At 46.4% G+C, this 15,131-nt stretch overlaps 1 protein-coding gene across 1 annotated transcript in view; it reads left to right on the top strand.

Moving 5' to 3' along the window:
• The window catches only part of nrxn3b (neurexin 3b), a gene marked incomplete at its 5' end in the record, with an annotated part of 580,383 nt that overhangs the window by 520,803 nt on the left and 44,449 nt on the right, over nucleotides 1–15,131 (top strand). Inside the window, 2 exons of the mRNA XM_079831676.1 lie at nucleotides 8,738–8,827; nucleotides 9,886–10,196. Coding sequence (XP_079687802.1) covers nucleotides 8,738–8,827; nucleotides 9,886–10,196 — 401 coding nt within the window. The remainder of the gene's footprint in view (nucleotides 1–8,737; nucleotides 8,828–9,885; nucleotides 10,197–15,131) is intronic.

Here is a 15,131-nt window from a genome sequence, read left to right as displayed (position 1 = left end):
GACAGCTTCCTTTAGCCATTCAATGGAGACAAAGATACGTCCTATGAACTGCACAGCACTTCTAAACAGATCACACATTATTCTGACATGTGTCCAGCGAGACCCTCATAGCCAAGGTTATATTGTGTTCCAATGAGGAACAGATACGTCTCACTTATTCACCAGTATGGGCCATGATGAACTGGCAACAGAACTTGTTCACACATTGTTTGTATGCTTTCAGCATCTGCTGATGGCCCCCTACCGCAAATCTCTGGCACTGAAAGAGGATGTACTGACACCACGCCAGCATTTGTTTTGACTAAAGCGGTGCCATCTGAAGGGAGTGATTCAGATATTGTTCTTGTGGGAAACTTACACAAATGTTCTGATGGAGGGGAGGAAACAGACACCATCTCTCACAAATTAGAGCTCTTCTGTTGCTCTGAGCTCTTATGGAAGAGGAAATATGCCACTCAAGAATTGTGTTGTAAAGTTACATAAAGGCTTATACTGGAATAAGATATATATCTTTTTTTTTATTTATTTAATTTTATTCTTCGCTTGGGGGTAAAAGGAAGTTTGAAATACATGACCAGCAATATACTTGTAGTCAACATCCTGTTGCCGCCCACATTGCTGAGAGCGCCATTTAGATTAGTATTTAAATATGTGCTATGCGCTTTCCTTTCAATAACAAAATACAACAAAATACTTAATTATAATATTACTTAAATAATTCTTAAAATGTTAGTTAAGAAACATGGAAAAAAACACGTCAATTAGAATTACAACTTCAATTTCTACTGTATAGGAGTTCGTCTCGGGTTATGACTATAACCCTTGTTCCCCGAGAAGGGAACGAGACACTGCGTCGTCGAGTGACAACACTCTGGGAACGCCCACAGCGTTACGCATCTGAAGTATGAATGAAATCAAGCCAATCTGATTGGTGGTGCGTCGTGACGTAGTAGATGACGGCATACCCGGAAGATACAAAAAGGAAGCTGATGCAAACACACACTAGCTCTTTTGCGATGAAGCAAGCGCTCTAATCGTGATAGGTGTGGCGACGAGACGCAGTGTCTCGTTCCCTTCTCGGGGAACAAGGGTTATAGTCATAACCCGAGACGTTCCCCTTCGAGGGAACTCGAACTGCGTCGTCGAGTGACAACACTCTGGGAACGTTAATACCCACTAGGCCACACCGAAATCACCCCACGTCCCAGTGTGAAGCTGGAGACCCAGGCACACTCAGGACGCAAGAACTCGAGCACCAGGCGTCACCGGGAGGTGCAGACTGTAAAAACGTATGAAGGTGTGCGGGGTGGCCCACCCGGCCGCCTCGCATACCTCTTGAAGCGAGACGCCAGAAAGGAGGGCCACTGAGGAAGCCATGCTCCTGGTGGAATGGGCCCTCACGGCCATGGGGGAAGGCAAATTGCGCACCCCATAAGCCGTGGCTATAGCCTGGACGATCCAGTTACTGATCGTCTGAGTTGACGCAGGCAGCCCCTTCTTGGGTGAGCCAAAGCACACCAACAACTGGTCTGACCTCCTCCAATGGGAAGACTTCTCTAGATAAATACCCAGAGCTCTGACCGGGCAGAGCAGATGAAGTCTCCCCTCTTCCGCCGTCAGGTGGGGAGGGGGATGGAAAGCCTGAAGAACCAGAGACCGGGCTCCCTGAGATGGAACCTTGGGAATGTAACCCGGTCTAGGGTGAAGAATGGCCCTTACTCTGCCAGGGGCAAACTCCAGGCAGGTTGGCGTGACCGCCAAAGCCTGGAGATCTCCCACTCTCCTCAGAGAGGTAATGGCGAGTAGAAAGGCCACCTTCAAGGTCAGGTTCTTAGGCTCAGCCAGCTCCAGTGGCTCGAAGGGGGCCTCAGCCAGCCCTTCCAGAACCACCGCCAGGTCCCAGGTTGGGACTCTGGAGCGAGCTACCGGCCTCATCCTCCGAGCCCCACGGAGGAACTGTACAACCAGGTGGTGCTTCCCCAAAGGTCTATCACCTAGAGGTGCGTGGAAAGCCCCAAGGGCAGCCACGTACACCTTCAGGGTGGACGGGGTAAGACCAGCGGAGAAGCGATCTTGGAGGAACTCCAGCACTGAAGCCACTGGGCAGTTAACTGGATCCACCTCACGCTCTCTACACCAAGTGGAAAATACGTTCCACTTGAGGCTGTACAGTCTCCTGGTAGAAGGAGCCCTGGAGCTGAGTAAGGTCTCGACTACCTCTGCTGACAGGCCTGCCTCTAGGTACCGAGCCCCCTCAGGGGCCAGACCCAGAGGCTCCACAACTCCGGCCGGGGGTGAAATATTGTGCCCCCTGCCTGAGAGAGCAGATCCCTCCTCAGAGGAACCTGCCACGGAGAGCCGTCTAGCAGAGCTATGATGTCCGAGAACCATACTCGAGTGGGCCACCGGGGTGCTACTAAGAGCAGGCTGATGCCCTCCCGGCGGACCCGCTCCAGAACTCCCGGGAGCAGAGTGATCGGGGGAAATGCGTACAGACGCAGCCTCGGCCACGTCTGCATCATGGCGTCCAGTCCCAACGGGGCTGGATGCCTGAGAGAGAACCACAGTGGACAGTGGGACGTCTCTCGAGACGCGAACAAGTCCACTTCCACTGGGCCGAATCTCTCGCACATGGCCTCCACCACCTCTGGGTGGAGTCGCCACTCCCCGGGCCTCAGCCCCTGCCTCGACAGGATGTCTGCTCCCTGGTTTTGGTCCCCGGGAATGTATATCGCCCTGAGGGACGATAACTTCCCCTGGGACCACAGGAGGATTTGATGCGCCAGTCTGCATAGAGGGCGCGACCTCAAACCCCCCTGGTGATTGAGATACGCGACAACCGAAGTGTTGTCTGAGCGTATCAGGACATGGTGGCCACGGAGGTCCGGGTAAAAGCTCCTCAGAGCCTTGTAGACCGCCAGCATCTCCAGGCAGTTGATGTGCCATGAAGAATGCCGGGTCTCCCACAGACCTCTCGCAAAGCGGCCTTCCATGACCGCGCCCCAACCAGTGAGGGAGGCATCTGTGGAAACGGCCTTCCGGCAACATGATGCTCCCAGCACTGGCCCCTGGGACAGGAACCAAGGTTTCCGCCATATGACGAGGGAACGAAGGCATCTGCGCGTTACCCTGATCATACGAAACGGATTTCCCCTCGGGGAAAACCCCTTGGCCCTCAGCCACCACTGTAGGGGTCTCATATGCAGCAGGCCAAAAGGTATCACGTTGGACGCTGCTGCCATGAGCCCCAGCAGTCTCTGGAACTGCTTCACAGTGAGGCTGCGGCCTGACTTCACTCTGGAGACGTTCGCCAGTATGGATTCCACGCGTGCGGGAGACATACGTGCCCGCATCGACGTGGATTCCCATACGACTCCCAGGAACGTGGTCCTCTGGGAGGGCGTCAACACGCTTTTCTTCGTGTTGAGTCTCAGCCCCAAGCACCTTATGTGGGCCAGAACGACATCTCGATGCCGAACCGCCATCTCGCGCGATCTGGCCAATATGAGCCAGTCGTCGATGTAATTTAGTATACGGATGCCCTGGAGTCTCAGCGGAGCCAGTGCTGCATCCATACACTTGGTGAAGGTGCGAGGGGAGAGTGCCAGGCCGAAGGGAAGAACCCGATATTGGTACGCTTCGCCCCCGAAAGCGAACCTCAGGAACCTCCTGTGGGTTGGAAGGATGGAAATATGGAAGTATGTGTCCTTTAGATCTATCGTGACGAACCAGTCCTCGGACTGGATCTGACTCACGATGGCTGGAATTGTGAGCATCCTGAACCTGAATCTCCTCAGAGACCGATTCAGAAGCCTGAGATCTATTATCGGACGCAACCCACCATCCTTCTTGGGAACTATAAAGTACCGGCTGTAGAACCCGGAGTCCCTGTTCGCCAACGGAACCCGCTCTATGGCTTCCTTGGCTAACAGGGCCTGTACTTCTTGTTCCATAACCCGAACCTGCTCTGGGCCGACCACAGTCCGGACCACCCCGTTGAACTTCGGGGGAGGAGAACCGAACTGCAGTCTGTAACCCAGCTCTACAGTCTGCAGGACCCATGTAGATACACTCGGAAGGCATGTCCATGCGCCAAGATAATCTACTAAGGGAACCAGCCTCTCGAGGCTGGCCACGGGTGTCAACCGAGCCTCGTTCCCGATCCCCTGAAGCGGCTGACCGGCAGGGAGAAGTCGGGAACGATTTTCGGTGGGTGCACACGTTTGCTGTCCAGCCGCAAGTCCTGTTGGAGGCAGCGAAGACAGCACGCGTGTGCGGGAGATCAGTGAGGCCCGAAGCGTCTGTGACGGCGGGAACACAGCACTGATCTCCCGAGAGCTCCGGGGGGAAGACGACCTCGGTCGTTCCAACCCGGGGGGGGCAGCTCTGAGCGATCCAGCCGCAGCTAGGACCGCTTAGTGGCAGCCTTCTTCGCCTGAAGGACGGTCCTCAGATCGACCTTAGGCTCTGAAGGCTTGCCACGAGAGCGCCGCCTCTTTTGCCAAGCTCCCTCAGGAGGGGCGCGAGAAGCAACGCTCTCCTTCTGCACCTGCCGGTGCGAGGAGCTAGCAGACGGCCGAGGCTGTCCCTTTGAGACAGCCTTCCCCGAAGAGCTGGATCGACGAGGGAGATACTGCTGGAAGGCCGCCGCCTGTTTTCTCACCTCCTGGAACCTCTCGACGACGGTGTTAACCGCACCGCCGAAAAGCCCAGAAGGCGAGACCGGGGAATCCAGGAGAAAGTGTTTCTCTCTCTCCTTCATCCCCGACAGGTTTAACCAAAGATGCCTCTCCACACACACCATACCTGCCATGGAGCGGCCGATGGAACGGGCCGTCTCCTTGGCGATGCGGAGAGACAAATCGGTGGCCTTCCTGAGTTCGAGGACATCGTCCGGAGACGGGCCCCCGCCCTCGTCGAGCTCCTTGAGGAGGTCGGCCTGGTAGGCCTGCAACACCGCCATAGTGTGCAGGCAACTACCAGCCCGCCCAGCCGCCATATATGCCCTCCCAACCAGCGCTGATGTATCGCGCGCTGGTTTGGCGGGCAATACCGGGGTGTTAAGGGACGAAGCGGCCTCGGGAGAAAGGTAGCTCGCGAGAGCCTCCTCTACCCTAGGCAGTGTCCCATAACCCTGTTCGGCCGCCCCCAGCTCATTACCGAAGTCGAGTACTGGAGGGCTGGTTAATCTGGCCGAATAGGGTTTATCCCAAGACCTACACAACTCATTGTGTAGGTCCGGGAAAAAAGGCAGACCCCGGCGTGGAGGTTGAGGCTTGCGCCTGAAGAACCGTTCATCCAGCTTACTGGGCGGCTGGATTTCCGGTTCTTCCTGTGGCCAATGGATGTTTAACTTGGCCACGGCGCGGGACAAAACCTCCACTAGCTCCTCTGGAGCGGGTGCGTGAAGCGATGGCTCAGGCTCCACTGTACCCGCCTCGACGCTCAGCACATCCGACTCCTCAGAGCCAGATAGCTGAAGCATCGGGTTCTCCACCCCGCGGGAAGAAGCCGCATCGCGGGCTTCCGCACGGGGCGGGAGAACATCGGAATCCTCGGACGAGGATAGGGAAGGTGCCTCAGCAGTCCCATATCCCGTCACGAGGTCCCGCTGCGAGCCCCATGATCTACGGCGCCGCCGTGCCTCAGCAACAGCGGGCCCAGAACCCTGGGGCTCGCGGGCTTGGCCGGTCTCGCCGAACACAGCCAGCCGTGAGCGCAACACCCTGAGCGGCAGCTTCTCACACTCGCTACAGGCGGCTCCCTCGAGAGCCGCCTTAGCGTGCTGCACGCCCAGGCATTGTACACACAAAAGGTGTGTGTCCGTGCCCGAAAGGAATCGCGGACACGGGTGCACACACCTTGTGAACTGTTGCTCACTAGCCATCTTGCTTACTTGGATATATGTGACAAACAACACCAAATAGACAGACAATTTTTACATATAGCGCTTCGCTGAAGAGCAAAAAAGCTAGTGTGTGTTTGCATCAGCTTCCTTTTTGTATCTTCCGGGTATGCCGTCATCTACTACGTCACGACGCACCACCAATCAGATTGGCTTGATTTCATTCATACTTCAGATGCGTAACGCTGTGGGCGTTCCCAGAGTGTTGTCACTCGACGACGCAGTTCGAGTTCCCTCGAAGGGGAACTACAGTATGTTCATGTTTTTACTTGCGGACATCTGACCTTGACGGCCTGAACAGAACAATGTACTGGGAAAAGTTCCACGTCAGAGAAGGCAGAGCCTCAGAGCCACACTTGAACCAATGGTAGTTCAAAGGTGTTTACCTTTTCCAGAAAGTTCACTTTGGCAAGCTGTTTTGAACTCCCGAAGCGAACACCAAACAAAAATGTGGCCTGATTTTTTTCAAAACAATGTCACACCAGTTCATGCTTTGATTTCGCTTTAAGTATATTGGGGCCTTAAGTGTGGTGTTGAGTATAGCCAGAGTATAGTGATTTATATTGAACATTATTTGGAGGTTAGAAAGCTCTGCAAAGATCTTCACAATATGTATTCGCATTAACATGAGAGATAGCAAGTTCTGGCAAAGCGCATGATTTCTAAAATAAAAGTCTAAACCCTCAAGCTCTTCTGGATCTCTCCAGCATGCAGGCCTCCATCCAGGAAAGCCACTCCAGCCCCAGGCTTGCATGCGCTGCCCGTCTGGATCAAAGGCATCAGCAGCCCTGGAAGCTACTTATTACCCCCCACCCTCACCCCTTTACCTCGCCCACATCCCCCCTGCTCAGCCAGCAGTAACCCACTCACTTTGAATCCCCTGTTTTGCCTATTTAAAAAGGAAAGCACAAGAAAAGCAGGGCCTTGAATCGCCACCAGCCACGTCTATTTCACATCCCTGTCAATGTAGAACCTTTGTGTTTCTGAATAGCACTCCTATTCTATGCACCTTTTACTCTTTCTGAAGTTCTAAGAAGGTACGCTGTGACTCAGCACTTAGTAGCTTTAGCTAAGAGAGATGTGTTGAGTAACTTTTCTCTTTTGATTTTATTTTTTTCTTTGGCTGTAAGTTTCTTTCTTTCTTTCTTTCTTTCTTTCTTTCTTTCTTTCTTTCTTTCTTTCTTTCTTTCTTTCTTTCTTTCTTTCTTTCTTTCTTTCTTTCTTTCTTTCTTTCTTTCTTTCCCCAAGCTAGATGTACAAGGAAATGTATAGGAACTCAAAAATGAAAATTCCGTCATCATCAACTTACTCTCCTGTTATTTTTGAAGAATGTTCATGCTGCTCTTTTTCATACAATTAGAGTGGGTGGGAACAGATGCTGTTGAGTTCATAACACCATACAAATGCTCAATAGGACTTTTCCACCTTGTTATTGCACATTGTTATTGTATTGTATAGTTTAGAGTATGGAAAAGAATAGCATAAACATTCTTCAGAATATACCCATATTATACAAAGGTGTTCCACTGAAGAAAGAAAATCATATGGGTTTGGACCATGTGTAATGATATTCCCTGTTATATTAAAATGTCAAAGGCAAATCACAGAAGAAGTGTTTTTAGTGTCCTTGTTAGCGCACCCACCTTTTTGTCGTGACCCGGATGGGAGTGAGGTTTAGAAGGGTATTAGTTGATGTTAGATAAAGGTTAGGTGTAGGGTTTGGGTTAGTAGAAAAGATTGACATAGTTGCAAAGTTACTTATAGTCACTAGAATGTCTGTTGGGGAGCAATAAAATAAAGTCTTAGCAGAATTCAGCAGGCAGTCTACTAATAATCTGAGACCATCAAAATAAAGTGTAACCAATGGATTTAGTTGTAGTTTGGTCTTTTATTTTGAAGAAAAATTTGAAAATGAGAATCGTTTTAATATAATTTAGTTTAAAAGAAAAACATGTTGTTTCATTCATTATGACCAAGTTTTATTTAACAAGTGCTTGAAATATTAAAGCTCCAACATTTATTTGACATTTCATGTGGGCATGGCATAAGCACACCCAAGATGACAGATGTTACATTCCCTATTACAGCACTAACACTTCACTCAGGTCAGAGAAATAAATATTACAAAGTTCAAATAACGTCAGAATATTCAAGCGGCACAGTGCCTCTGAGGGCTTCCAGGGACCCCGCAGCAGCAAGCCTCACACCACGCTGTAATGATCTCATCTGTATGCAGTGTCTTCCTCAAATCTGTGTCATCACAAGCCTTATTTCCCAGCAGGTTTAAAGCTTCTACACATTATCTCTTTTCATTTATGTCACTCTCTCTCTTTCTTATCCCCCCCACATAGACACACACACACCCCCTCTCTCTCTCTCTCTCTCTCTATCTCTCTCTTTCCCTTACAAATAGTTTGTAAAGTGTTCCTTGGCCCCTTGAAATGTAAGAGCATGTGACATACAGTGGGAAAAGAGTTACACCCCATTTTAAGGATTTCTGAGCAGGATATCTGTTAAAGAGGCTCAGTGGGAATTCAGTTTGAAATGAATTGCTAGTATGTGTCTCACTTTAACTATATATAACTATAAGTTGTCTATATGTTGTCACAAAGTCTGAATGTGATGCGTGATTCTTGTTCCAAATAATTATATGTGTTAAACTGTTTATGAGTTGGTTATTTGATAAAAATGCTTTATAATCTTACAACTGAATTTAACCTTACAATGAAACCTAAACAAGACCTAAATAATTTTAAACACGGCTAAACCTTCTTAAACAGTGTATAAATGTGCAATGTGCTAAGATGTCTTTCAAACTTTCAAACTTTAAAGGCAACAGCGACATTGAGCGTTATCAAATGGCTAATAAGAAAATCCCATTCAAATATACCCGGCCGGTCGAAGATTGGCTACATGAGAAAGGTAACCCTCACAAGACCCTCAGTGTTTTTTTAGTTGATTTTAATTTGCGTTCATATGCTCCTTGTCATGCCGTTTCGTTATTTTTGTCCAACCAGGTCTGATCAGTCTTTGCTTAGCCTTTTGCCACTAATTAACCTAAAATGTTAATAATTTACTTCCCTTCCCCATTCCGTAATATTTTTGTGTTATTTTTTTTTATGTGGATTGTGATCCTCTTTTGTTTTTGTTTTCATCAGATCATTGACCAGTTAAAGGGACTGGTAACCAAGAATAACACTGCAGAAGTACATAGTTCCTAGACTCCAACTTTAAATCTAAACCAGATCTCAACACAAGTCATGATGTTTGTTTTTTACTTTTCATTGGAATGATCTTCCATAGCGCTAATGTTGAATAGGCCAAAAACCCAACCCTTGCAGCACGTTTCTAAAGACAACGAATTGGCGCTGAAATATTAGTGAAACACCACTTTGCTGACTCAATTGCTAACACAGTTTTGTGTTTAAAGCCAGTGATGTAATCGACCGACATCTCTTCACAGTTTCATTCAAAAACAGAATGAAGGGTGACCATTCATCAAATTTACCATTAAAGTCCTTTAAATGCGTTTAAAGGTCATTGCCTAAACTACATAAGATGATTATAAAGTCCCTTTAACACTGTCTAAAGCCACTTTGAAATCCCATTAGTGGTTCTACATGCATGAATCAACATGATGTTCCTTTGAAATGTATGAGATGAGCTTTCTTCCTTTGCCCGCTCTAATATAGAATTGTAAATGTGTAATAACCTTAATCGGCCTGCATTTCTATTTCTAACTATATGAAAAGCCATTTGGAATTTGCCCCAAAACATTTGCATGAGAAGCACCTCACAGAGAAGACAATAAATAACTGCTGTAAAAAAAAAAAAGAAGCAAATTTTCATTTTTAATGCTATGCTTGCATTTTAAAACCTCAAGCGTTAATGATAATGTTAATCAATTAGCTAAATAAAAATATACTATAAGTGACATAAACCATTCTAACTGTGTCATCTTTCACTGGTCTTCCCCTCAGGTCGTCAGCTGACCATTTTTAACACCCAAGCCACCATCTCAATAGGCGGTAATGACCGCAAGCGGCCATATCAAGGCCAGCTCTCTGGTCTCTATTACAATGGCCTGAAGGTTCTCAACATGGCAGCTGAAGGTCATGTTAACATCAAGATAAATGGCAGTGTGAGACTGGTGGGAGATGTACCTACCAGCAGAAGCCCCTCACGCACCACCACCTCCATGCCCCCGGAGATGTCCACCACCTTCATCGAGACCACCACCACACTGTCAACCACCACTACCCGCAAGCAGCGCTCACCACCAACCATTCAGGTACGAATCAGGAATTTCTTCAATTTACTTAGATTTTGTCAATTTAGTCTAGGGCTGTAGCTTGAATAGTTAACCAGTAAATTCACGGAGCCTGGGGACAAAATTATAAAACTAGCCAAATACACGTTTATTGTGCATTTATTTTTTTGTGTAAGAAATCATCCACTTGATGCCATATGGCACAACCTACCATAAATTCTTAGACTATAGAAATCAAGAGACCCTAATTCTCACGTCTAAACCTAACTAAACCTAGCTCACGTCTAAACTACTATCCTCTTAGTATTAAAGGTGAAGAAGTATGTAATTTTTTATGTTAAAATACATTCTCTTAAACCACCCTCATGCCATTCCAAACCCATAGGACTTACCTTCCTCCTTGTAACACAAAAGTCATCAAAGACATCAGACCTCTTGTGACTAGTGTGTCAAAGGGCCCTATTTTAACGATCTGAAACGCAAGTGTCAACGCGCGAAGCGCAAGTAACTTTGTGGGCGGGTCTCGGCGCTGTTGCTATTTTCCCGGCGGGATAAATGGCTCTTGCGCCCGGCGCAAATCTAAAATGGGTTGGTCTGAAGTAGCTTCATTATTCATAGGTGTGGTTTGGGCGTAACGTGAATAAACCAATCCGAGCGTCATCCAACATTCCCTTTAAAAGCAGGTGCGCAAGTTCCATTATGGATTGCTATTATTATGGCGTATTTACCAGGCGCACGCCAGGAGCGGTTCACAGCCGAGGAGACTGATGTTTTTGTAAGAGCAGTGAAAGACAGAGAAGTGAAGTTGTAATGTTGTACATTATGGTAAAGGTGATTTCACAGTCTTTTTTTTTTCAGTCTTTCAGTTTTTTCAGTTTTTCAGTCGATTTTTTTTCCTGGTTCTTGACGGACAAACCAATTTGTCAGATGTCCTTATATACATATATGTCTTGCCACTATTGGGCAAACAGGTCTTATCCTTAATTATTACAATTAGCCTGAATCATTTGTAAGCTAGATTTATGCCTATTTTTTCACATCTTCGTGGCACACCACAATGATTTCCGTCATCTCATGTGTTAATATTTTTTTAGTGTAACAATTTATGATTTGCAAAAATAACTGTTTCATCTGTGTAGGTTACATGAGCAAAGTGTATGCGCGTTGTGCAGAATGTGCACGCTATACATTATGGTCAAGCATGCGCCCTTAAAATAGCATAATGAACAACGCGCAACGCGCCACTGACTTTAGACTAGGTTTTTTCTGGTCAGTGGCGCAATTGTTTAATGGAACAGCAAAATAGCACCAGGGATTGTTTGCGCCGGAACACGCCTCCTTTTTTGCGCTGAACCGCCCAGGGAGCGCAAGTTCATTCACTAGTTTAGCGACGTGATTCTGTGGAGGGAAAAGCGCGCTTTGCGCGGGTGCAAAATAGGAATGACACATGCGTCGGTGTACAAAGTCAATTGCGCTGGGTGCAAGATAGGGCCCAAAGGGTACACAAGTGAGCATTTGGTAAAACTGAAAACAAGTGAGCATTTGTGCGGTCTAGCTGAGGGGAATATGATCAGTTATTGTTTCTCACACAAAGCTGTCATTTTATTTTAGAAAATATTGAATATACTTTTAATCTTGCAACTTTTTGGTCCATTTTGGAGCCAGATCTAATCACTGATCCAGTTTTGGGAAAAGAGTTCAGTTCTGCCTAATAGAATAGAAGAAAAAAATAAATGGTCGGAACGATATAATGGTGAGTATCTAATGACAATCTTCCCTGGGGGTGATCAGAGCATTTCTGTCTGTATGTACTAGATGCCTTGTGCAGTCTGTCGGCTACCAGAATGCTTTCTTTAACACATTCTGACTTGAGTCCAATGAATGTCTGATTGTGCTGACCATTTTATTGATGCTAGAGGAAAAATTGAAGCAGCAGTCTTCGTATTAAAGCCATAACTCTCCCTAGGGCACCGCTCAGTGACAGACAAAAAAATACTTATTCTCTCCTCACCCTTAAACGATCAACCAGCAAAATAATAACCTCTCATGTCAGCGAGTGCTGGCTGTGGCGTGACTTCATCAGTTCTGTGGTAACCCACCCATTGATAAGAGCCTTCAAACTCACAAGCAGACCGTTTCAGAGTTTGAAGTCTTTTTTACTTGACCTTTTTTGCCATCTATATTTGCAGGAGCTGGATGTGAACTCTTATCATGTGAGCACCATGACTGAACATGTTAACTGCTAGGCCACAGCCCTAAATGAATGTTTATTGTGTTATCATACAAGCGCTGCTGCCTCATAGCAAGAAGTTTCAGGTTACAATCCAAAGACAGGTCCTACAGACAATCCTACAGGTTAGATGAACTAGAGACTGCAGTAGTTGTGAGTGAAAATGTGAATTTGTGTGTGTGTCTGTGTTTTTTAGCCCTGCAATGGACTGGCCACCTGTCCAGGGTGTTTTCCTGCTTTCGGTCAGAGATCCTGGGATAGAATCCAGCACATCCTTGTTACTCCTGTAATGAGATTTATGAATAGGGTTAGGTTGACAGCTGGGTTTTGGGACTGTAACAACATTCTTTAACAACATTTGGTTTTGATTTTAGGGATAGTTGGAGTTAGGTTAAGGTTAGTACAGTATTTGACAGGAATGTTTCTCCAGTATACATTCTTCTCTACTTTGCTATGTTATGGTAAATGAAAGAGCTATAGTGCACTTATGGAAGCTAATTAATCTGTAATGCATTCTATTAGCATAAACTCAATGAAACAAATCACACATTTTATGAGAGCTTTATTTTTCTGTTTTGATCTATAAATTCTGTAAGAGACTCTCACAAACAGCAAAATTAGAGATCCAGGTTTCAGCCACAACATCCTTAATATATTTAGTCAAAATACCTCTACAAGAATGTTCTCTCTCTGACCAGATCTCCATTTTGGGTTTGTTGTAAGTGTTTTTTTTTTTGTTGTTGTTGTTTTTTAAAGAATAGCTTTCCCAGATCAATTTCCAGGGTCTCAGGCAGTTTGATTCATGCTGTGCCCACAAATTAATTTTCCATAGGTCTCACTTTTAGTGCTCCCTTGCTACCTGTCAGCATATACAGCAAAAGAAGTACCTGTAGAAGCTGACAGGTTTTCCATCCCCTGTGGGTCCCAGGCTGTGACCGATGTTGGCTTGTACTGAGTGGTTTGGGGTCCAGCGCCTGCACTATTTTGGCACAGCCCTCTGACTCCCCACTCTTGCAGGCCACCCTAGGGTCCAAGAAGAAAGAGGTGTTCGAACATATTTTATCAATAGATGGAGTGAGCTGATCCAGGCAGGGGCGGTAGAGCAATCTCACGCTTAATTAATGTGACTCCTGGGACTCCTGGGAGAGGTCTTGCCTCACACTTGATCTCTGGTAGAGGAGGAGACTCTAGTGAGGGTGTGCATCCATTCCTCTCCAGCGAGGGCTGTTTACTGAGCCCCGGGCTGCTGTCTGCTCAATGATGCTTCTACACACTAGGGAACAACAGAAGCAAGAGGCAATGTAGCAGTGCTGGCATAACTGAAGACCACACTGAGCATGTGAGCAGATACACACACACACAACCACACATTGTCTATTAGTGGTAGCTGTTTTTTCTGAGAAGGTGCAATCAGCACCCTTGACAGAGCGATAATAGGAGCATCAATACTAATAGCTGCAAGCAGTTGTGCAGCATACTCAGTTTTTATAGAAGTAGTTAGGCTGCAAGCTTTTTCTTCAACCTGGGTTTCTTCATTCCTTCTGTTATCTCTCCTTCATCATGGTTCTTGTCCTGCAGTTGTAGTGCAGTAGCTCACTTGTGACACATGACCCCTTGTCAAGTGTCAACATGGTTGCAGCTTCAGTACTGAGGTGTTAGGGCACCTACTGAATAGACTAGAAAAATCTCTGATAGAGAATTTGATGGATAGGGAAGAGCAAGATGCATTTTAAGTGCAGCACAGTGAATTGGATTGCCGAAAGCTCAACAACCTGCTTCTCTGAGAATCTCATCCATCAATGGATGTCTCTGTCTCTGAGTTTGTTAATGCAAAAGTTGCAAACATCAGAATGCCACACCTTGTGTTTTGTTGTCTTTGTAGTGCACCGTCCTCATTTAAATAAATGGATTTGCTGGATACTCTGACACAGCGTAACCTCTGGCATGTAGGCACCCTTAATCATTGCAATCGAACACCGGCAGACAGTTATGAAACACATGATGGTCTTTATTTGGTGTTGCATTATGCCACATTCCAGCTCTAAGCATTTAATTTGGTTTAGCTGTTTACGTCACCTCTCATCATCCGCCTCCAAACTGAATGACTAATTCCAGTGATTTCAGCTACATGCTGTTTTAACTATGTGTGAGTCACGGTTAAACCTGCAATCCCACCAGCATTAGTTGCGCTAGACGACTACTCCATCACCACTGCATCAAATCTGTAGAGGATGTAGTTATTATCTGATTGTGCAAGTCTTGCACTTACAGGAGAGCAGTAGGGAATTCTCATTTCCAGCAAACAGAATTGAAGACTGAAGGCTTACACTCAATTACTGTAGTTAATGTAGCCGACTGGATAAGGCTTGATTGTTTGCTGTTTAAGTGTGGGGGAGAAAAGGGTAGAAAGATGGAGAAAAAAAAGCAGAAGAGAGGCAAATTTTTGAGTATATAGTGATGATGGAAAAGGGAAAAAAAGGATGAAAAATTATTTGAAAATGGAAACACAACACTCTCTCACAGATGTTTTTGGGGGGTTTTCCAGTGTCATGACAGTGGCTCAGCTGTTTTCTAAATAGTGTAACTTTTCCAGTGATAAGCTTTGTTCCAGCTCTGCAGCAAGCTAAATCAAACATGCTTACCTAAACAATCCACTCTGAACAATCTATTTACATTCTAGTGAATCCACTGAGACGGTTCATGTAATTGAACAGATTTTAAAAAAT

This window comes from Gobio gobio, assembly GCF_949357685.1.
Source record: "Gobio gobio genome assembly, chromosome: 12".
Classification (NCBI taxonomy): domain Eukaryota; kingdom Metazoa; phylum Chordata; class Actinopteri; order Cypriniformes; family Gobionidae; genus Gobio; species Gobio gobio.
This window is presented reverse-complemented; position numbering and strand designations above follow the sequence as displayed.